The following is a 21,438-nucleotide window of genomic DNA, read 5'->3' on the forward strand; positions in this document are numbered from 1 at the left end:
ATTAAACAAAAAAAAAAAAAAGGAAACGTAAAACTGCATTTAGCACATTACCAATTCGCCTGCTCGATGCCAAATTTACGCACATATTATCCAGACCTATTCATCAGAAACTTGAACAGTTCAGAAACATACCACGTTTGTTGTATGTAGGCCTATACGTATATACATGGAGTTGTTATATACGATCACAAAGTTGTTATATACGATCACAAAGCTCATTTGCAGTTAGCTCTACTATTTCCTTATCTCAAGACTGAAACAAGCGTAGGTCTATATACTTCTGCAACACTCTTTATATATACACCATAACAATTACATGAGGTCTAGCCAAGTATTATTTACTGTCTTAGAATGTGCACACAGCGCAAAATGACTAGCCGAGGCAGTATACGCGGTGTTCTCTGTAAGGTCCTGATCCCTCTGTAAAGTCTCCGTGACGCAATGTGAACACGTGCCAAGTTGACCTGATTTGTGTACACGTTACTATGGAGAGGGGTGCAGACGATTACAGCCTAATCACGCCCGCGGAGTAACATCTTTAACTTTAAGCTTTCATTTTACGCATAAAAGCACAGAATTTTAATCTCAGTGTATAAAATTACAGTATAAAAGCACTGAAAAAGCAGAAAGTACAAAATTTCTCTCCAAATGTAATTTGATCAGCTCGATTCTTTGCGGACTATATCCTCGCTGTAATCTTCATCGTGTAGGACTAGTTCTCACCAGTGCCCGCTCACTAGGGATTAGTGTGGGTAGCTAAGAGATCGATGGACGGCTTTTCTACAGCCGTATTTGAGGAGCCTACCATGAGTAGCAGCAGTCATTAGCCGTAAAACTTCTTGCAGGGGTTCTGTGGTACGATAATTATTCAGAAAAGTGAAAGGATACAACTATAGCCATGGCTGACGTGGAGCAAACTCCGACAGCCACTGAGGAAATTCCGACCGACACAGTTAAAGATGACGGCGGACCCAGCGAAAAAGAAGCCAACAAACCACCTAGTCCTAAACCAGATACTGAAGTTGCCCCTCCTTTAGTTTCAGTTGACAAACGTAAGCTGTTTACTTTATTATCACTGCATGCTCAGCGTTCCAAAATAGTTTTGAAGGAGTATAATAATAATTGAAGGAATATAATAATAAAAGGCAACTATGTTATGACATAGTAACTTGTAAATTTCAGAAAATAACTGTGTTTTTGTCTGACATTCACAACTCTTAATTTTGATTATCATCTGCCTCCAGTTTATTGTGTTGCATTCTTTTGTGTGCTATAACATATCAAGCTGAAAACAAAAATCAAAAGTTTGTGAGGAGACTTTGTCCTACGAGTAGCCTGTTCATTAAATCATTAAAATGTTCATACTGGCTTTATGCTGACATCAATGCAGTAAAATTTCCTTATTAAATTTACAGATATAAAAATTTCCTTATTAAATTTACAGATATAAATTGCTGTTTTGTTACTTTGTTGTCAGAAAATTGTCTGCCAAATGACTAGTAAGATGTGAACAAGTACTTTCTTGCAAATTAGGTCTATGCTGTAGCATTTATAGCATAATGTTATATGTGACAAATTAAAATATTTTACTGATGTAAATACTGAATCTGAAATGTTTAATTGTTTGTAACAATAATTTTGATGGAAATCCTGAATTTATATGCTTCATTGGCTTGTAAAACTGCAGTCTCATTGTAATGTAACACAACACTACATGGCACTTGTATAATGGTTGATTAACACTGTAATCTAAGGTACCTCTACTGCTCTTGTTTATAAGACATCATTTTCTTATAACGTACAATGTATATGGTAGCATCTATGCATATATAGCCTGTTGTGCATGTGTACACAGTTGAGCCTTTGCCAACTTGACGGTAGCCTCGCAGCCTATACATGTACACAGACAGAGTAAACATTGCCTATGTGCATAAGCAGTGCTCACATTTGACTGTCCAGTCATAAAGCTCAACACATTGGAAGTTAATACTAACAACAGAAAGCACCTTAATCCAGATATAAAAGGCATGAAGTGTTAATCCTTTTAATCTGTTGTATTCTGAGACCATGCAGGGACTTGTCACTCTAGGATATTATTTAACCTGCCAGTGCCATTGTTAGCCCAAGTTTTCACACATTACAAAACAAATCTGTATGGAAACAAATGCCAATTGGCCTTTAACCTAGATTATAAGCGTTTTAATATGTTGACAAACTCTATGACACTTGAATTCAGCTATCTTCTGTAATACCTTAATTAATATTATTTCTTTCGGATTCGAAAGCTTTGAGGTTCCATTTAATGACATCACTGTACTTGAAGTTTTGGTGACAAAAGTTAAAGACATCAGTTTAGAAACATGCATTCCACAAACATAGAATACATAATGACATGGAATAAGCTCTGTGGGTTAAATTTTGTTTCACACAAGAGAAAGTTTGTCAGTTAAATGTATTTGCCATATGCAGGTGTTTTTCTCCAGACCCTTCAGCAGATTTTCGTCCATTTACTTGAAATATTCTTCAGCACTGTTAACCACTAACTAGATAGATAATTGGTCCTTGTAATCCTAAGCAAGAGAAATTAGCTGCGCACTTGTTCAGGTATTGAAAATTATGTTTAAAAATGACGAAAAATTACATATTTTAGTTACTTTTGTAGTAATGGACATAAAATTGTTGTGTGTAGAGTCATTCTGAATATTCGTTTAATTTTACATCAGCTGTCAAAGATGATGGCAAGAAAGAAGAGAAGAAGACGGTTAAAAAAGAGGAAGGCAAGAAAACAACTGCTGGCAAAGGTGGTGCTCAGATGAAGGTTTGTATTAATTTCTCGTAACTAGGCTACATTTTTAGCTCTTAAATATGGCCATTGTTTATTTACATGTAACTCAAAAATAATTTTTACATCCCATGGAGTGTTCAGAGCAAATTATCATAATTATTCATTATTTTCCACAGTGTTAACAGAATTCAATATTTATAGAAATTATATAATTGCACTTTATTGATTGTGTTGTGAAAACATTTGGCATGGGCATAAAGGCTTCCAGATGGGAAATTTCCAGTAGTATGTAGAGGGTTCCTGTGTAAGATAATGATTTGCTCTTTTGGAAACAAAATCTGGTGATTGGAGTGCCTTCAGTGGTATTTACCAAGCAGAGATTGTTGCCTGCTTATCAGGTGAGGTCTGCCAGTTATCGTGCTAAAATCCAATACAATGGCTGCTGGTTTGTCACGCCAGCTATCATTTATCAGGCTTTTGTCAGCTCTGGCAGGCAGGGTCAATAACGTATTGTATCGCGACAAAACCTAATTTGAGGCTGCCTGAGCGATATAAATGGATACTCCACTGACCCGTAAAGACGAAGTCCTAGTCGAGTGTGTCCGACAGTGCACAGATCTCTGATAAATGAAGATTAAAGTATATTAAACATACGCAAAGTTTGTGAAGGCATTCTTGTCTCTTTCACATTTGTACTGACTGTACTGTTCTCAAAGCAAAGGTTATGATCTTGTCAGGTTTTAATCAACTAATGCTTTACCCTTACCACAGCCAGAGTAAGCTCCTGACCATTGAGGTCTCAGGCTCAAATCTGGTTCTTGCTGATTTGGTTGTGGTTTTTAATCAGAGTGTTTGTCTGGTGCTTGGCATTGTGCTGTTGTTGACTGCAGAGGCTGTGGTTTCCTCCATAAGTAAGCCAGATCGGCTTTGTACAAGTGGAAATTTCCAGTCAAATAAACAGATAAATGTGAACTTGGTTATAGAACCAGTCCTAATCATTGCACAATTGTTTGATTTTTTTATTAACCTATTAGCCTGCAAAGAAGAATGTTGTATTGTCTGGCGAGGCAATGAAAGAAATGCAGAAGCAGGCAAAATTATACAAGGAGGAGCGCAGATTGACAGTAAGTGTTATATTAGTACTACAATCAAGTTCTCAGAACCTGTAGAACTACAAACACAAATGTACTGATTCAGTTTGTTTGTTTTTTTTTATTTTTTTGAGTGTTTTTTGGGCTTTTTTTACACTGCATCTAAGGTGAACAGCTTCCAATGCTATGCCCAGCAGTTGGGGATAGAGCACCATGTGACCTGATGTTTTAGCTCAGTCTTTCATGGTTTTACACTCGCAGAACAGAATGAAATATTTATTAAGGTAATGGGGAAGCTATGCCCAGACCTAATCAACAATAGAGAATGCCATCTGGTCGGAGTGAATAAAACATAGCCCTGGCTACAGAGTGGGATGGTGGATCGCTTGCCTGTGCACCTCTGATTTGATTGACTGTTGTCATGTCTTAATTTGAACTCAATTTGTACTCTTTTTTTATTTGATATTGTAGATATACTTTGTATCTGTTTATAGTTAGATGCAGCATACATGTATACAATATGGTGCATTTATTGACTAATAATCACTGATAGTGATGGTTTTATCTTCTAGATTAAGTAAAAAAAAGTCAACAACAGATTTGTGTTTTAGGCACATTAATTAACATTGTTACATAATAAATAAGATTTGATAGTTCAGTAACCACATGATGGTGTTTTCACCATAACTGCTTAAACTGACCTAAGAGGTGAGCTTGAATAACCCTCAATTATATCAGAGACAGTCCATTATTGAACTTGATGGCATTGAACTAATCAAATACCACCACTGAAAACTAGTGAAGATTTGCTGACTATTATCATCAAGTGAGAAATATAATATCCTTGCTGAAAGAGTTGGTTTTGTCAGCAATAAGGTCAGAAGTAATTTGGCACATCACTGTTAGTGGACTAAAAATTGTATGGCTTTTAATCAGCCAGGTGCATTGATTTGTTTGCCAGTCTGCCTGCCACCTGTATCAAAAGCATTCACCTGGCTGTGGTGCAGGAATCAATACAGACTAAAGGTGTCACTAATTGGTGAAGTTTGTATCAGGAAACTGTGCTGCAGACTGTGAATAGACAATGTATCAGCATAATAGGTAACCTCAATGGCCACATTACTTTAACAACTCTTAATTAAGGCATTTCTGAATTTCGAATGTCCTATATAGATATAACAATGCTGTCAGTATTACAGCTTCAAACCCAAGCTCAAATACCCACCTCTAATTCAATAAAGCTGTGATATCAGATCTTTGAAGTATAGCATTAGCAATGATACAAATACATATAAACCGATTTAGAGAACAGTTAAGGCAGAATTACATTGTTGTCTCACAAAAACATTAAACAAATATTGTTTCTCTTTGACAGATGGATGGCCGACACAACTACCTTTTCAAACAGGTAAAAAGTTAGCAAATAGAATTGAAACAATATGCTATTGGAATTTATGAAGTTGATTGTTAAAGTTATTTGTAAAACGTAATCTCTAATCTAAAAAAACTAATCAAGTGCTATTTTTAATAGATTTTATTCCTGTTCTGATCTGATGCACATATAACTTCGTTTTCTTGGCTGACTTATAAGTAGCTATAACACTTAATCATAATATCACGAATATGAAATAAATTATTTTATATTTTGTAGTTGGCTGATGCAACAGGACTAGATGTGTCTGTAGCTGAGGATTTTATTCTCGGAGATGAAAAGGTAGGCTGAAACTGGCACGTAGCTCTGTGGAACCAATAAAATTAATACACATAATGTTCCAATAAAATATTTAACAATCATGTAAATAGTAGTAAATGAATTTATATTAAAGTACTTGTATAATGACTAAATGTTATATTAACTTAACTGTGTAGGTGTGGCAAAAAATGTCTATCACAGTTGATGGCTACCATGGATCTCTGTTTTAATTTCAGTTTGATACAATTGGTGACTTTTTGAGCGCCGGTGGATCCAGAAAACTCATGTTCTTCTATCAGGATATGGCTGTGAGTAGCATTGCTATTTAAAAATATTTATTAAGGTTTGTTGACATGAAATGTGCACTCATTTAGCAGTCTTGACTGCCCCGATGAAATAGAAAGTCCAGCATCTTTGGTAGGAATTGGGTAAGTTTTCAATAGGTAAAGAAAAGAATCTTTGAATGACTGATGCACTTGGAAATGATGAAGTAACTTGTTTGTTCTTTTCTTTTTTTTTTTCTTTTTTTTTATCCCCTAAATTTTATGTTGCTTGTATTTTCGCTTAATGTACAAGACCTCAGGCAAAAAACAGCATTCTCCCTCATATCTAACTTTTGAGCATGAATGCAATTGCAATGAAACTTAGTTTTGTAAACACGTGAATTTTTCCTCCCAGCGGGATCCCAGGACAGATAACATCAGTTCTGCTGGAGGTGCTAATGTACAAAAACGACTCTTCATCACAAATGGATCAACAGAGGTGAGGCAATTTGTGATTATCTTGAGAAACAGTGTTATTAATATAAGAAGCTATTCATGCCCTCTAGATGTCCTGAGTTCAGCCCTTGACCAATGAAGTTGCAGGTTTGAATCCTGCCGGCTTGATTGTAGCCTTATAACAGAAGGTTTATCAGCGTCTGGCATGGTGCAGTTGTTTCCCTTTTTGTTCTTTCCATCCTCCTCCGCCCATCTGCCAAGTGCCATCATATAGGTGATATTCTTCACTTCAGCTTAACACAGGAACAAATAAATGCAGTTAGGCATGAAAATTACATGATAATTCATGCATTAAGATTTTTGTAATAATTTTCCTTCCTTGTGTTATTTTATTCATTTTAAAAGATGCCTCATTAAAAATTTTCAGGGATTATGTGGAATGTGTTTGTATTTCCTGCGAACAACAGAAAAAGCCATTACACTACAGAACATCGCACAGGAAGTGAACTTTGGTGTTATAGACTGCTCAGGGGGGCAAGTTCTTGTAGGAGTTGAAAAGTACTTCTCTAAAGTACTCCTGCCATCCTTAAAAGGGCTTGAAGTAAGTTGTCAAATCACAAAGAAATATAATATAAACTGTATGTTGGAATACAAGCAGAATAAATATAAACTGAAAGATTGCATTGAGTAATGAAGGCTTACAGTTGACTTAAAAGATTTCTCTCATTTATTGGAAAGTTGTATTCAGTCACTTTTGCATTAGCCACTGCTGGATATCCACACATTCCAAAGTGTTCAATGGTTGGAGTTTGTTTTGACAAACTACAAATAAACACACTCTTTCAACATGGAGATTTTGTTTTTGTAGAGCTGGGGAAATTTATCAGAGAGCAAGAATGGAAACAACAACCAGGTTGCAGATTTCTTAGAAGTTATGGAGAAATTTGTGAACAACCTGATGGGAGCAGTGGCTAACATGAAGGGGCAGGTAACACTTGCAGAAAATGGTACCACCCCTCAACTGGACACCATGAAAACTCCTGCAGATTATCAAGTAGCTGGTAAGTTTTACAGTTATTGACTTACATTGCTGTACATGATTGCGAGAAAGATTCCTGTCATTAAAGGACAGTTTTTTGATACTCACTTCTAAGGCTGTCCACAGTAAAGGGTAATACTGCAGATTAATTGCTTTGTTTCACCTACATTTTAAAAGCAATTATTAGGAATATTCAAGTCACAGTTGTAATGGACAGTGTAGATGTCTTTTAAAGTTTTCTGGTGATAATCTGTTTAATCTGCATGAGATATTTTACGGTAGTTTTGATTGTGAATTTTTCTCTAAGGCAGTCACCCCACACACATTGCTTTGCACAAACTGAATCCTGAGCGCTGTTTTGTAGCATCAAACACAGAGTTAGTGGAGAAACTTGAGGAGTTACTACTGGTGTGGTCTAAGCAGATAGAGCAGGTGTTAGCAGAGAGTGAACAGATGAGGAGGGAGGCAGATGACATTGGACCCACAGCTGAGCTGGCCTACTGGAAGTCACGTATGGCCAAGTTCAACAAGTGAGTAGGCTGATGTGTATTACCAAATCAAAAAAAGAATGAATTCCTTCCTTGATAATACATAATGCACAAGTCTTGAGTGCGTTTCATAGCCCTTGATTCTAAATTGAACATTGTGATTGTCATATCTTGCACAATAATATATTAGGGTATTGGGCCAAACCACAGATGTAAGAAATATTGATTTAATTATTTTCCTTGTCACAGCCTGCTTGAGCAGATGAAGAGCCAGAGATGTAAGGCTGTGGTTGGAATTCTACAGGTAGCCAAGTCAAAGACACTCCGCAAATGGAGGGAACTGGTAAGACTCGCGTTACGGGTATTTGCTGTGTGATTTGTTTTTGTGAATATTGTATGTGGTTCAAGTATTGTCTCCCCAGTCAGTTTTGTTTAAATAAAACGCAATCAAGGCTAGCTAGTTATCCAGGTATAATTTTTAGCAGAAATGCCGTATATTATTTTCAAATTACTTTCTTAGTCTCATTCAAGACTATGAAACTATTAGATTGATTAAGCTCTTTGGTTTTTGATATATTAACTTAAATCTATGTTATGTCTCTTTTTTTTAACAGGACTCTAGTATTACTGATGCTGCCAATGAGGCAAAGGACAATGTGAAGTTTCTATACACATTGGACAAGTTCTTTGGACCTCTGGTCAAGTGTAACCCTGTAAGTCCACAAGAATGTTAATCTTTTAAGTAATGCTATTCAACATATGAAGATTCATGTAAATATTACACTGTTTATAAACTACTTTTGTGACCAAGTTGGTTACTTTCTGTTTTTTCACTGCAAAATCTTTGACACCAACTAGGACAAAAATTCTAAAAATTCGATAAACTTCCTCACCTCACCGTTTGTGCTTTTCTCTACAAAACTGATGCCATAGTTAAAGTTAAATTTCTTGAGGATGGCAAAATGGCAGTCAAATAACTCATTCAGATAAGCAAAATTAAACAAATGAACAAAGACCATCTTTTGGAGAATTTTATCCTGCAACTGTTTTGTTGCAGGCCTCAATGGTGGAGCACATCCCGAGTCTGATGAATGCTGTGAGGATGATCTACAGCATATCACAGTACTACAACACCTCTGAGAGGATGACCTCTCTCTTTGTGAAGATCACCAACCAGATGATCACAACCTGCAAAGCTTACATCAATAACGGTGTCTCTAAGATTTGGGATCACGCAAGGTATGTACAGTTGTACCCATAGTCCTTTGGAACTGAAACTGTTGAATTCCAGCCTTCGCAGGGTTTTTTCTCTTTATATGTGCTTTTATAATTTTTCATTAAATACATCACCAATCCGCTTGGGAGGTCAGACAGAAATATCAGTGAGGCTTATTTTATTGGAGCAGGATGTCCAGACTTTTTTTCCCCCTATGTCTCCCAAGTTAAAAGCGCTGCGAGCAGGGAATCCACAGGCCACATATTTTCTTTCTCAAGTAGATAGGTGGGTGGGTAGTTGACTGTTAAACCATATGATTATCAATCTGAAAGACTTCAAGGTTTTGTTGTTCTTAAGTAATTTTGCTTAAGTATCATGTCTTTTCAAGATATCTGTATCTTCTATCAGTCACATATTTGACTGACCTTTTTGTGTCATGTGATACAGCCTGAATTAGACTAGCTTTAAATGTGTCTAAATATTACCCTTTTTTGGAATCTTTTCAGAGTTGATTTGCTGGAGAGATTAGACAACTGTATAAAACTGAACAAGGAGTACCAAAGACAGTTTCAGAAAACAAAAGAGAAGCTTAGACAAAACCCCAAAGAAAGGCAGTTTGAGTTCAGGTGAGACTTAAACATTGATAAACATCAGTTAACAAAACAAAAATTTTGTTAAGTATGGCCTTCATTCAGATTTGTCTAGAAAATGTCATAAAATTGGTTATTTCCTTGTCATCCAATTTTTGTGAGTGCTGCAAATTTCTTTTATGTCTCACCACACCTTTGTCATTTATCAATACATTTCATCAGATGATAACATTGACCTACATATATCTAGATCACTTGAACAAGGATTTGAATTTGAGTCTTTTCTACACTTTAGTGAAAACTACATCTTTGGAAAGTTTGACACCTTCTGCAAACGCCTGGAGAAGATTGCTGACATGATCAACACAATGGAGATGTTCTCTGGTTTGTCCGATGTGAAGATTGAAGGTATTGAGATGATTGTTGCCAAGTACAAGACCATCTCTGAAGTGACCAAGAAAAAGAACTATGACGTGCTTGATCACAGAAAGGGGGAGGTAATAGACCAGAAAGAAAGAAAAAAAATACACTTGTTGCTTTTTTGAATAGTTGGGCTGCCATACTATCTACTTAGGTGTCTTAGGTGTCTGATGTAAATTGCTCTTTCCAAGTTGATCTTTTACTGTTTTTCTGCAGTGAGGATGCAGCCTTGATCACTGGTTCACCAGCTGACTCACCTGCAGACAAGTCAGGAGGCTCCTCATCAAGGACTGTTTTTTGGGCTTAACCCTAACTATTGTCGTATAAGTGAAAAATTTTTGAGGAGGGCATTAAACACCTATCCTATAGAAAGGTAAAAACAGCATGTAACAGTATTCTGTGGCTTGGCAACGGTTCATGTAAAAATTATTTTGAAAAAAAAAAATATCTCTGCTCAGAAATAGTTTCAGTTCTCACATAGTGATGATGTGATTTCATATTTCTATTTCAGTTTGACCAGGACTACTCTGACTTCAGGAGTCAGATTGACAGTCTTCGCTCCATGATACAGACATTCATGGATGGCTGGTTCCAAAAAAGCCTGAGTGTAAGTCATGAAACTTAAGAACATAACCATAAAAAAAATAAAAATTCAATTTGGTTTAGATCATTTGTTGTTATAACATGATACAATGGCTCAAGCCGCTGAGGTTTATTTGTCTTACATATATATGTGAATGTGGGAATAAACATGTGTTTTTCTCTTGTCCTATTCCATCAGCACACCAAACTGTATCAGGTAACTTTTATGAGTGCGATAGTTAGCCCTGGTTCTGTGAAACATTACCTCATTTCAAGGTGCTAATAGAACAAGGGATGAATATGGCATGTTTTATAATATATCTTTGGATTACACAAGTCACATGTAGCTTATACGTTTTGGGATGGTTTTTCTGTGAACACTTCATATTTTTGAAAGGGTTTGCATTAATTTGCCTGATCATGATTTGCGTACTGAATAAGTTGGCCTACTATTTTGGCCTTGTGTTTTGTCATATATGAAGAATTGCTTCTCCATATTTTCTTCTCACATTGGCACATACTGAACTAAACTATTGTCCACAATTGCACAGATGAATTTCAAGCTTGCTTCGTCTGCATGTATTTACTTCTTTACAAACTATGGCATAGTTTATAAATACATGTATATCAGGGTGAGGGTGACTGGTTAGTAATACATCTGCAAATGCTACGAAGCAATGACTAACTGAGTGATTTATGTAAGATTAAGGCCCCTCATGAAGGCTTAGCTTTGTTTTGTGTGGTATGATGCCCTGCTCTACACCTTTCCTCAACTGTACAGATTCATGATGCACTGGTTTCAATGACTTCAGCATAATATTCTGCCCCTGCTTTTTGTATAGATCTGGCAATGTGCTTGTGGCTCTGTGATGGGTCAAATTCCTGGCTATTTGAGTGTTCCAATATAGAAATATCTTGTTGGAAGTCCAATTACTACAAGCTTCTTCTCATGCCCTTCTTTCAGACTGAGAAAGCCATCGAGCTGATGTCCAAGTTTGAGCGGATCGGAGGCGCTCAGCTAGATATGAATGACAAGTATAGTAAGGTGCTGCTGAATTACAGTCGGGACTTAGAGGCCATTAGGAAACTGTACCAGAAACAGAAAAATGAGCCAGTCATTCCCCGCAACTTGCCACCCATCGCCGGGAAGATAGCCTGGACCAGGCAACTGTACAGAAAAATTGAAAATCCCATGAAAGTCTTCAAAACCAAACCGGAAATTCTCAAGGTGGGTGATGGTATTTGGGTAATTTAATATGCATAAGTAACATTATTCATATTTTCACCTTGAATTATAACTCTTGTCTTGTGATTTATATCATTTACTTCTTTTTGCAGAGTTCTGAAGCAATGAAGATCATTCGCAATTACAACAAAATGGCAGGTGTTCTGCTGGAATTTGAGGTAACTAAGTCTGTTTAAAACCTATCAAGAATGACTCCTTGCTGAGATTCTGGTAGTTATGTATTAAAGCAATATGCACGAAATGTTTATATGAATATGTAAATCTGCAATGATGTTACTTCATGCATATTTGTGTCAACTTTCACTTTCTGTTTTTCAGATGCTGTACCACAGGGGCTGGTACCGTGCAGCAGATTCAGCAAAGAGTGGCCTCCATGCTTCACTGATTGTCCGTCATCCAGACACAAAAGATCTCTATGTGAACTTTGACCCCCAAATCATTGAGTTGATTCAGGAAGCCAAGTGTCTGAGCATGATGCACCTAGAAATACCAGAAACCATCAAAGATTTGATCATGGCTGATGATCGCATCCAGCAGAATAATGTGGCGTAAGTTACACAAAAGTCACGTTTAAAAAAACAACAGAAACAAAACCACAATAGACAATTTATTTTTATTCAACGACTTCAAGTCTTAGAATATCTGATAGACACTGTGCTACATCAAATTTCATGTAAGTATCTAATATCCTACAGTAGTTAAGGTTTTATAGAAATATCAAGCACCCTACAGTAATAAAGAGTAATTTATATTATGTTTCTGTACAACACTTACCATCTGGTTATCTTGCAGGTTGACAGAGATGCTGAAGGACTATCGTCGTATTGTGGATGCCATTCCCCCTGTGTTACTTCCCTTGATGAAGCCCTTCTGCAGACGTGTGGACGATGCCATTAAGCCTGGGCTGGACAGTTTAACCTGGACGTCACTCAACATTCATGGCTGTATGATACAGTTTCACTGTCTGAAGTTTCGCAAAGTGTATTGAAGTAAAACATATACATCTCAAGTGATGAACGTGAAATAGGCTAAATTTCTATGGATGTTTTTAAGGGATTGAAGGGTTTTTCTGAACTGGTTTTGATTGTAGTGCACTGTTGTAAAAATTGCAAGAAAAACTCTCTCAGAATAGCTATGTGGCACAAATTTTTGTATTTTGAAAGTAAGTGTACGTTTTGCTGTTGGCTTTAACATAATGTAACATTCTGTTTGACAGACATCCAGAAATGCTATGACAGAATGGAGGAACTGGAAAGGTTGTCCAAACAAGTGAAAGACATATTGGATTGTCGTATTGAGGCTGTTCTTAATGATATGTCTGTCACTGCACTCTGTGACCTCCCTGAGGATGAACCAGTCACCATGGAGAAGTTCCTCTCCATGACAACCGATGTGGTTAACCAGGCTGCTGTAACTTTAGCCATGTAAGTTCTCTACAATTTCAGTATTTACGATTTTTAATTCCAGGGATAAAAAGTCTTTATGTAGAAAAACATTACATGTTAGTATTTTCATAAGATGTATTGTGTACAGGAGTTTTACTGATACAGAATAATTGCCTTGATGCTTAACATAAAACAAAGATAGTGGTAATCCAACATTTTGCACTCAGTAGTTCATTTCAGGATGGTGGCTGCGGATTAATATTACCTGTGCTTTTCTTGAGGATTCCTAGGGCATCTGCTGGATTTTGATAATGGAGAAATGGAATACGATTATAGTTGAAATGAATAGGTATTTTTATGTATGTGCAGAAAACTTGTTTTTCTTTGGTGTTTCCTGAAGGTTTACATAATTATTGTATTCTGTCATTTGTTAATGTTTTGTTGTGATTGCAGGCAGAGTCAGCTGGTGGAGAAGGCTGTCAATGAGCTGGTGGGTACCCTGAGGTCCAGACTGAAGCCCAGTGAGAGCGTTAACCTCACTGCTGAGGAGGCCTATACCTGTCTGTTCCCTGACCACAAACACAAGAAAGCCAGGTGTCAGGAGTGTCAACCCTGCTGTTATTATGCACTGCTCAACCACTTCACACTGAGAAACTCAGAGGCATTGGTCAAGAGTGAGTATCAAACTGGAGTCATAAAAACATTTTTCGTTTGGTCAGAATATATAATTGCATCAATGTCACATGATGAGACTGTTTAGTTGTAATGTTCCAGTAACATGCTGTTAACTTTTATTCTTTGCCTATGTATATAGGTACACGGTTATCACTGGATGCCATTAAACGCCGCCTCCAGACCTCCAACAAGTACACAATAGACAATGCTAAAGAGGAGCCCAAGCCCCCACTCTTCTGTGCTGACATCATCCTGGCCATACCCAATGTCATCATGAAACCCAGCCTGGACGACATCCAGCAGTCACTGAACAAGGCTGTACAGATCATCCTCAAGATGTCACAAGCCATTCCACAATGGGAGCACTTTGTTTTACAACAGAAACAGCAGCAGAAGGTAAATAAATCTGCACAGGAAGCAAGGGAGATATTAAAGCAATTTAGTCGGACTCAAGGGAGATAACTTTTTCATAGTCTTTTTTTTTTTTTTTTTTAAAGCATGTAACTGGAGCTGTAAGAATGTAACCTTGAGCTCAGCACAGTTTTTTTTATTATCATAAATCATTCTTTTATTATGGTAAAAGATTTGAAACTAATGCAATATATTTTTCATACCTTTTTAGCAGATGAATGTAAGTATATTTGTGTCTCTGAGCAAGATTTTCAGTCAGAGCTAACAGTGTGGTGTTTGCAGTAATCTAATGTTGCTTCGATAAAAGATGTCATCTATGTCTGTGGCATAACCTTTTCTGTGGAGCGTGTGCTTGCCATCTTCATGATCTGAAATGTGAAAAAATCTTCTCTTCATCTGATTTCTTTCATGTGTTGTTTCACTGTCAGTTAATACTACATTGTAAAATGACCTTGTATGATCATAATTTGAAACTGAAACTGTCCATTTATTTGTGTATGACACATTTTTGTTCCAGATAAATACTGACTATATCAGGTCTGAATTAGAACAATTTAGTTTACGGCACATGGCACTAGTTTTGTGCAGAAGCATTGAAATGATTGTGTAAATGTGAGCAATATAAAATATTTCAGATTTATTGGTAAGATTTTGTTGACACATTTCTAATCATTTCAGTGGTTCTGATCTAGTGTTTGCTGTAACTTTTTTCCTTAGTATTTATAGTGCAAGACAGTAGTCTCTAGGTTTGAGGTAAATGGACTTGAATCAGACTAGTTCCTTTCATATATTAAATAATGCATTTCTGCTGCTAAAATTTTGTAGAAAATGCTGATATATGATATATGAATACTTCAAAATTGATGATTGTTAAAACTTTTATTATGAAAAGTTATGAAATGTGAATTCAATGTCGATCAGATAAACATTATCATATTTCAGAGATTTTTCTGTTTATGTAGTATCAGGGCAAAATACTCAAACATGTTTATAAATATTAGATGATAACTTTCTTTCCCCTAAATAGGCCCGTATGCGTTTGGAACCTGGTGGGAGAGCAATGTTTCGACATGTAACTTTTCAAAAACTTACCACTTAGAATGTTTAGAGCTAATGCACCATGTCACGCTTGTAGTATTGTATAGCCTTGGAATGTATCTTCAGTTTTTATCTAGACAGATCTATAGTAGCCAAAAAGTTTTCATTTATGAATATTATCATTTGTCAGCGCACAGTAGAAAGAAAATAATTATACACAAGTGCATTGATTTCAGTTTGTGTGCTGAATGTTTTCACTGCTTTTCTGTGGTAAATGTAAGATCTGTTGTCAGTTCACGGACCACTTCTATTTTTATTTTAACCTTATCTTATTTTTATTTTAACCTTGTCTTATTTAATATTAATTTCTTTCTGCCTGCAACTTTTAATGTCATTAGTAATGCCACGAAATTTTCCATCATCTGCATGTCTTCACCCTATATCCTGTCATCTTGAATATGATGATATTATTAGAAGTCTATGAAAGCATAAATTTTGATTGTATATTATTTTATATGCATTCACAACAATTACCAATACTCTCTTTTACATATGAAATACGTAGTGCATGTTTCCTGCTGATGGAAAATATTTTGTAACTTCAATATTTAGATAATTATGTACAGTACCTGTTCACTTAGTGAGAATATTCACAAACTAGGAAAGTTGAATTTATCTGCATGAAGTTGAATTTATCTACGCTAAAGGGAATAAAACTTATATTACTAAAAGATGATAAGAAAAATCTGTTACATTAATTTCATCATATTACAGTGCAAAGTTATCATTACGTATTTCTTTTTTTTAAAGATTTTTGTTTTTTGTTTCTTATGAAATATTGAAAATGCACCTTGTTTCTTAAAGGTTGACAGTATATCTGAACTTAAGTTATATCCTTCAAATGTTTTCTTATGTGCCACATGTTAATCATGCGTTGATCAACTCTGCCCTTTGACCTTACAGGAGATGGAGCAGCTGACACAGGACCAGGGTGACGATGCGGCCAAGATCATGCCCACATCATCGCTCAAACCTCTACATAAGATCATCAGTGAGCACAAGGACGTAGTGAAGATCGTCATTCAGCTCAACTCCATCATCAGTACCTTTAAGGTGGACATACAGGGTGTGCTAGACCAGTTCACCAAGTATTCAGAGCTCTGGACACAGGTATGACGTCACACCTGGATAAAAGTTTTTTTTTTTTTCTTTCTTAGTAAAGACAGAAATTAATTCCTGGATATTCAAAGAATGACTTCGTCTTGTGTATCTTGAAATGTCCGTTTTGTTGATTTCTTTACAAATTTCATAATGTGGCTTTTACTATAAACTTCTGTAGTCACAAACAATAAAAAATAACTTTATGATTGCCAACAATTGTCCTTTTGTGAACTACACAACTGTATTTATACCAGTCATCTTGCAATTTTACATCTGGTTTGTCCCCCGCAGGACCCAGAGGAGCAGGTGAAAGCATTCATGTCCGCGGACCCTCCACCAATCCTATCCGAGTATGATGCTCAGATCAAATACTACCAGGTAATATTGTTTTGTCAGTGTAAGCAGTAAATTCCTCTATAAGCCAGGATTATGCCAAAAGTAGCATGCTACTAGCCTGCCAGTGGCTCACTTTAGTATGGAATGATAATGACTGTACTGACTGTAAAGCTTTGGCCTGCTTTTTATTCTATTACTTTTATTATGGCCTTAGAATAGTTTAACACACTTTTTACTGACTACTACATTGACAAATTAGCCGTCAAACAAATGTATACACCTGTTGGTAGTATAAATGAAATATTTTTAAGTATGGTTTGGATCTGCAAATAACAGATTCTTTGTTCCTTTTGTATATTCTACTTCATTTTAGCATATTAGAATCTGTGGTAATACTGGCTGTCTTGGTAAAACTTCAGAAATTTCCAATCTGCTTAGCATATCTCATAATAATAATTCTATCTACTTGGCCCAAAGAAACTGGAGACAGATGTTGAGGAGTTGTTACCCAGTGTACGGGTGGGCTCAGTCCTCTTTATGACAGACTCTCTGAAGCTGGCCCTTCTCCAGGAGACTAAAAGCTGGAAATTGGCTTATGCCCGCGCCCTTAATGAGAAGTGTGGCCGAGAAATGGACCAGATGGCCGAGTTCATCGACAGCTTGACCAAGCGCCTGTCACGCCCGGTCAAGGATCTGGATGATGTGCGCTCACACATGGCCGCCTTGGCAGAGATCCGTGAGGCAGAGATCCGTATTGACATGACCATAACTCCCATTGAGGAGACATATGCCATGCTGAATAGGTTCAATCTGACTTTCAATGATGGGAATGCTGAGAGAGTAGACTCTGTGTCCTACAGCTGGAAGAAACTCTCAGCTCAGGTAAGTTTACTTATTTTTACCCCTCTGATAAAATCTGAAAACAAATAATTAGGGGAATGAGAAGGACAGCTCCAGCTAGATTGACTGGACTGAAGTCAGGAAGATTATAAGGTACATAAGCCTGGCATACAGGTGATGTTTACTAAGACGGTAAACTTGGCCAGTCATACGAGTGAAATATTGTTGGGTACAGTATTAAATCCCAATGAAATTCATGTAAACACAAATAATCAGAGTAAAGAATTAAGAGAAATTGAAGTGCAGTCTACAACCAGGGCAAGTTGACACAAAGAAGTTTTCTTTAGTGTCTGGCATGTGAGCTTTGCTTGGACATATATCACATTTTTTTCTCTCTCCAACAGTCTCTACAAGTCCAGAATCACCTATTGGAAATCCAGCCCGAGTTCAAGTCTGACCTGTTGGCAGGTGTCCAACAGTTTATCGTCAGTGTGGATGAATATGTGGAAGATTACAACAGCAAGTGAGTACATTTTACTGTCCACGTTTTACTTTGGTGTTTTACTTTGATATTAAAAGTGAAGAAGATAAGGTAAATATTATTTAGAATGGCCTTTTAGCAACAAGGTTGATGGTTTAAATTTTTTGTGACCCATTTGTTAAATTTCTTTGCTTTCTTCTTCATAAGTATCAAATTTTCAGCTTCTGTAAAGTAATTTTACTAAATGTTTTTATTTATCTGCTGTTGAAGGGGTCCAATGGCACCTGGCATCTTGCCTCGTGAGGCATCAGACAGGCTGAATATCTATCAGGCCAAGTTTGATGAGCTGTGGCGTAAGTACCAGACCTACAGCGGTGGAGAGGAGCTGTTTGGACTGCCCATGACAGAGTACCCAGAGCTTCAGAGAATCCGCAAGGAGTTGAACCTTCTGCAGAAACTCTACCAACTCTACAACGTTGTGCTAGAGACTGTCAATGGCTACTACGACATCCCCTGGTCAGATATCGACATTGAGAAGATCAATGGGGAGCTGCTGGACTTCCAGAACAAGTAAAATCACTATAATTTTTGTCATGTGCATGTTGTATCAAGTATAAGTATAATGTCTCTGCAGTGTAAATATCACAGTTTTTTTTTTTTTTTTTTTATGTGATAGAGGCATTTATCCATCTTTCCTTAAGTGTTATACAGTCTATGCACTGCTAAGGTGGATAAAAGGTAAATTGTAATGGGTAATTTTTTTTGTCTGTTGATATGTATGCCATGTTTTACATATTCACTTTATGTATTAATTACGTTTTTATCACAGTATAAGTACAAATTTTGTTTTCTCTTACTGGGTATGTAAATGACCAAAACACACCATTTGAATTCTTTCTTTCAAGATGTCGAAAATTACCAAAAGCCCTAAAGGAGTGGCAGGCGTTTGAAGATCTGCGCAAGACAATAGACGACTTCAATGAGACCTGTCCCCTCCTGGAGATGATGGCGAACAAGGCTATGCAGGCCCGGCATTGGGAGAGGATCTCTCAGGTCACTGGTCATAAGTTTGAGGTCGAGTCTGACAACTTCTTGCTGCGTAACCTCATGGAGGCGCCACTGCTGCCCAACAAGGAAGATATTGAGGTGAGTTTCTAGCTGTTAAATTGTGATCAGACTCCTGACAGACCGAAAGGAAAAGTTTTCATGCCATGCACTTGCCATAACACCTGGAATAACATCTCTGAGAGTTTTTGGTATATGTCTTCATTGTACAATAACTGGAGTAAATTACTCAGAAGGTTTGCGACATGTATGGTTTGGCATACCAGCTGAGTGCATAGTACATGGAACATAGAAAAAGTTGGTCATGGAGGCCATGCTGTTCCAGAGAACAGCACTCAGAGTGGATATCCTACATTTCTACAATCATATTTTTCTCAGGATATCTGCATATCAGCTGTGAAGGAGAAGGATATCGAGGCCAAGCTGAAGCAGGTTGTCAATGACTGGAGTATCCAGACCTTCCAATTTGCCCCCTTCAAGACAAGGGGAGAGCTCTTGCTCAAGGGTATGGCTTCAATCAGTACACGCCTTTCTGTTAAACATTCAGCAAACCCAGTTTAATACAATAAGTCAGTGACTTCAGTTGATTATTCCAAAGAAATGAAGCAAGTTTCACAAAGTTTCCTGCTGTTAAGCCTTCAATTAATAGCCTGTTTTGTTTTATAACTTGCTTTTCTGTCATTTATTGTTTATTTGTGCCTACTTCTAATCTTGACCAAATGACTTAGTTTGAAGTTAAATGCCGTATATAATAAGATATTTCTCTTATGTTGTCCCCAGGTGACACCACCTCAGAGACAGTAGCCTTAATGGAAGACAGCTTAATGATTCTGGGCTCTTTGATGAGCAACAGGTATGCTTTTCATCCGCCTCTATTCAAATACAATCAACCATTAACCTTAATTTTGCCAGTATTCCTACTCCTTCTGATATATCAGTGATTTTCTACCATAAAAGGAATCTGTTACAAGTACATTACTCTTCAGTAAATATAGGAATCAATACTTGATTTGAGTGGAGTTTATGAAGTAACGGTTGATCATTACGTGTCCAGGTACAACGCCCCGTTCAAGCCGCGTATCCAGGAGTGGGTACAGAAACTGACGGGGACAACAGAGATCATAGAGAACTGGTTAGTCGTGCAGAATCTCTGGATCTACCTGGAAGCTGTCTTTGTGGGTGGTGACATCGCTAAGCAACTGCCCCAGGTAATGGTCTTCTACCCACCTGTTCATTTACTGCATCTTTATGCCAGCGTGCTTTGGAAAGAAAACTGTACTCCAGTGTTAAAGAATAATGTGGACCCTAACAATGTTTAATTGCTCAGTTAAAGTAAATATATAAAATTTTTTAGTACACCATTATTCACACACTAATAAGTTTATGCAGAGAGTATTAAAAGCTGAAACCAGATTTAAATTTTCATTTCTGAAATTTGTTGTCAACATTCGATGAATTCACCCCACTCTCTTCTGCCAACAGGAAGCCAAGCGCTTCAGTAACATTGACAAGTCATGGATGAAGATCATGCAGCGAGCCCATGAGATGATGAACGTGGTTCAGTGCTGTGTAGGGGATGATACCCTCAGCCAGCTGCTGCCTCACCTGTTAGAACAGCTAGAGATCTGTCAGAAGTCCCTGACAGGCTACCTGGAGAAGAAGAGGCTGGTATTCCCCAGGTTCTTCTTTGTGTCTGATCCTGCTCTACTGGAGATCCTGGGTCAGGCCAGTGACTCTCATACTATACAGGTAATGTACCATTCAAAGGACAGAGTAACTCTAACATGTCTAATAATCTCAAGACATGCTTGAATTCCACTCCATTCGTGCAACACCCTACACTGGCATTAACTCTTTTTTCTTATTTGAAGTTCATTTTTGAGCCAGTCTATACTATATTCATTGTGCATTAGATACATTCCAGTGTTTGAAACTCTGCAGCATTAGCAATCACTGGTTTCTTAATAACAAAATCTATTCCTTGCAGGCTCACCTGTTGAATGTGTTTGACAACACAAAGTCAGTGGTGTTTGATGAGAAGGTGTATGACAAGATTCTGGCTGTGACATCTTCTGAGGGAGAGACAGTTCACCTGGAAGAGCCTGTTATGGCTCAGGTAAGTCATTGACCCAGGTCATCATAAAGAATATGTTTTGGGAGTAAGCACATAAATCCTC

General features: G+C 37.1%; 1 protein-coding gene across 1 annotated transcript in view; it reads left to right on the forward strand.

The window, feature by feature from the left end:
* The first annotated feature begins 771 nt into the window (after positions 1 to 771).
* The window catches only part of LOC135481796 (dynein axonemal heavy chain 5-like), a 50,487-nt gene continuing 29,820 nt past the window's right edge, over positions 772 to 21,438 (forward strand). The window contains exons 1-34 of the mRNA XM_064761511.1: positions 772 to 1,052; positions 2,724 to 2,818; positions 3,820 to 3,909; positions 5,252 to 5,284; positions 5,528 to 5,590; positions 5,806 to 5,877; positions 6,248 to 6,331; positions 6,716 to 6,889; positions 7,157 to 7,349; positions 7,692 to 7,857; positions 8,065 to 8,158; positions 8,430 to 8,528; positions 8,873 to 9,054; positions 9,538 to 9,657; positions 9,917 to 10,118; positions 10,553 to 10,648; positions 11,588 to 11,851; positions 11,962 to 12,027; positions 12,188 to 12,417; positions 12,662 to 12,813; positions 13,086 to 13,293; positions 13,708 to 13,928; positions 14,069 to 14,325; positions 16,342 to 16,548; positions 16,831 to 16,917; positions 17,353 to 17,757; positions 18,120 to 18,238; positions 18,467 to 18,766; positions 19,102 to 19,342; positions 19,640 to 19,766; positions 20,042 to 20,114; positions 20,316 to 20,469; positions 20,744 to 21,010; positions 21,249 to 21,377. Of these exons, the coding sequence (XP_064617581.1) occupies positions 899 to 1,052; positions 2,724 to 2,818; positions 3,820 to 3,909; positions 5,252 to 5,284; positions 5,528 to 5,590; positions 5,806 to 5,877; positions 6,248 to 6,331; positions 6,716 to 6,889; positions 7,157 to 7,349; positions 7,692 to 7,857; positions 8,065 to 8,158; positions 8,430 to 8,528; positions 8,873 to 9,054; positions 9,538 to 9,657; positions 9,917 to 10,118; positions 10,553 to 10,648; positions 11,588 to 11,851; positions 11,962 to 12,027; positions 12,188 to 12,417; positions 12,662 to 12,813; positions 13,086 to 13,293; positions 13,708 to 13,928; positions 14,069 to 14,325; positions 16,342 to 16,548; positions 16,831 to 16,917; positions 17,353 to 17,757; positions 18,120 to 18,238; positions 18,467 to 18,766; positions 19,102 to 19,342; positions 19,640 to 19,766; positions 20,042 to 20,114; positions 20,316 to 20,469; positions 20,744 to 21,010; positions 21,249 to 21,377 (5,424 nt within the window). The 5' untranslated portion in view covers positions 772 to 898. The remainder of the gene's footprint in view (positions 1,053 to 2,723; positions 2,819 to 3,819; positions 3,910 to 5,251; positions 5,285 to 5,527; positions 5,591 to 5,805; positions 5,878 to 6,247; positions 6,332 to 6,715; positions 6,890 to 7,156; positions 7,350 to 7,691; positions 7,858 to 8,064; positions 8,159 to 8,429; positions 8,529 to 8,872; positions 9,055 to 9,537; positions 9,658 to 9,916; positions 10,119 to 10,552; positions 10,649 to 11,587; positions 11,852 to 11,961; positions 12,028 to 12,187; positions 12,418 to 12,661; positions 12,814 to 13,085; positions 13,294 to 13,707; positions 13,929 to 14,068; positions 14,326 to 16,341; positions 16,549 to 16,830; positions 16,918 to 17,352; positions 17,758 to 18,119; positions 18,239 to 18,466; positions 18,767 to 19,101; positions 19,343 to 19,639; positions 19,767 to 20,041; positions 20,115 to 20,315; positions 20,470 to 20,743; positions 21,011 to 21,248; positions 21,378 to 21,438) is intronic.

This window comes from Liolophura sinensis, chromosome 1, assembly GCF_032854445.1.
Source record: "Liolophura sinensis isolate JHLJ2023 chromosome 1, CUHK_Ljap_v2, whole genome shotgun sequence".
Lineage (NCBI taxonomy): Eukaryota > Metazoa > Mollusca > Polyplacophora > Chitonida > Chitonidae > Liolophura > Liolophura sinensis.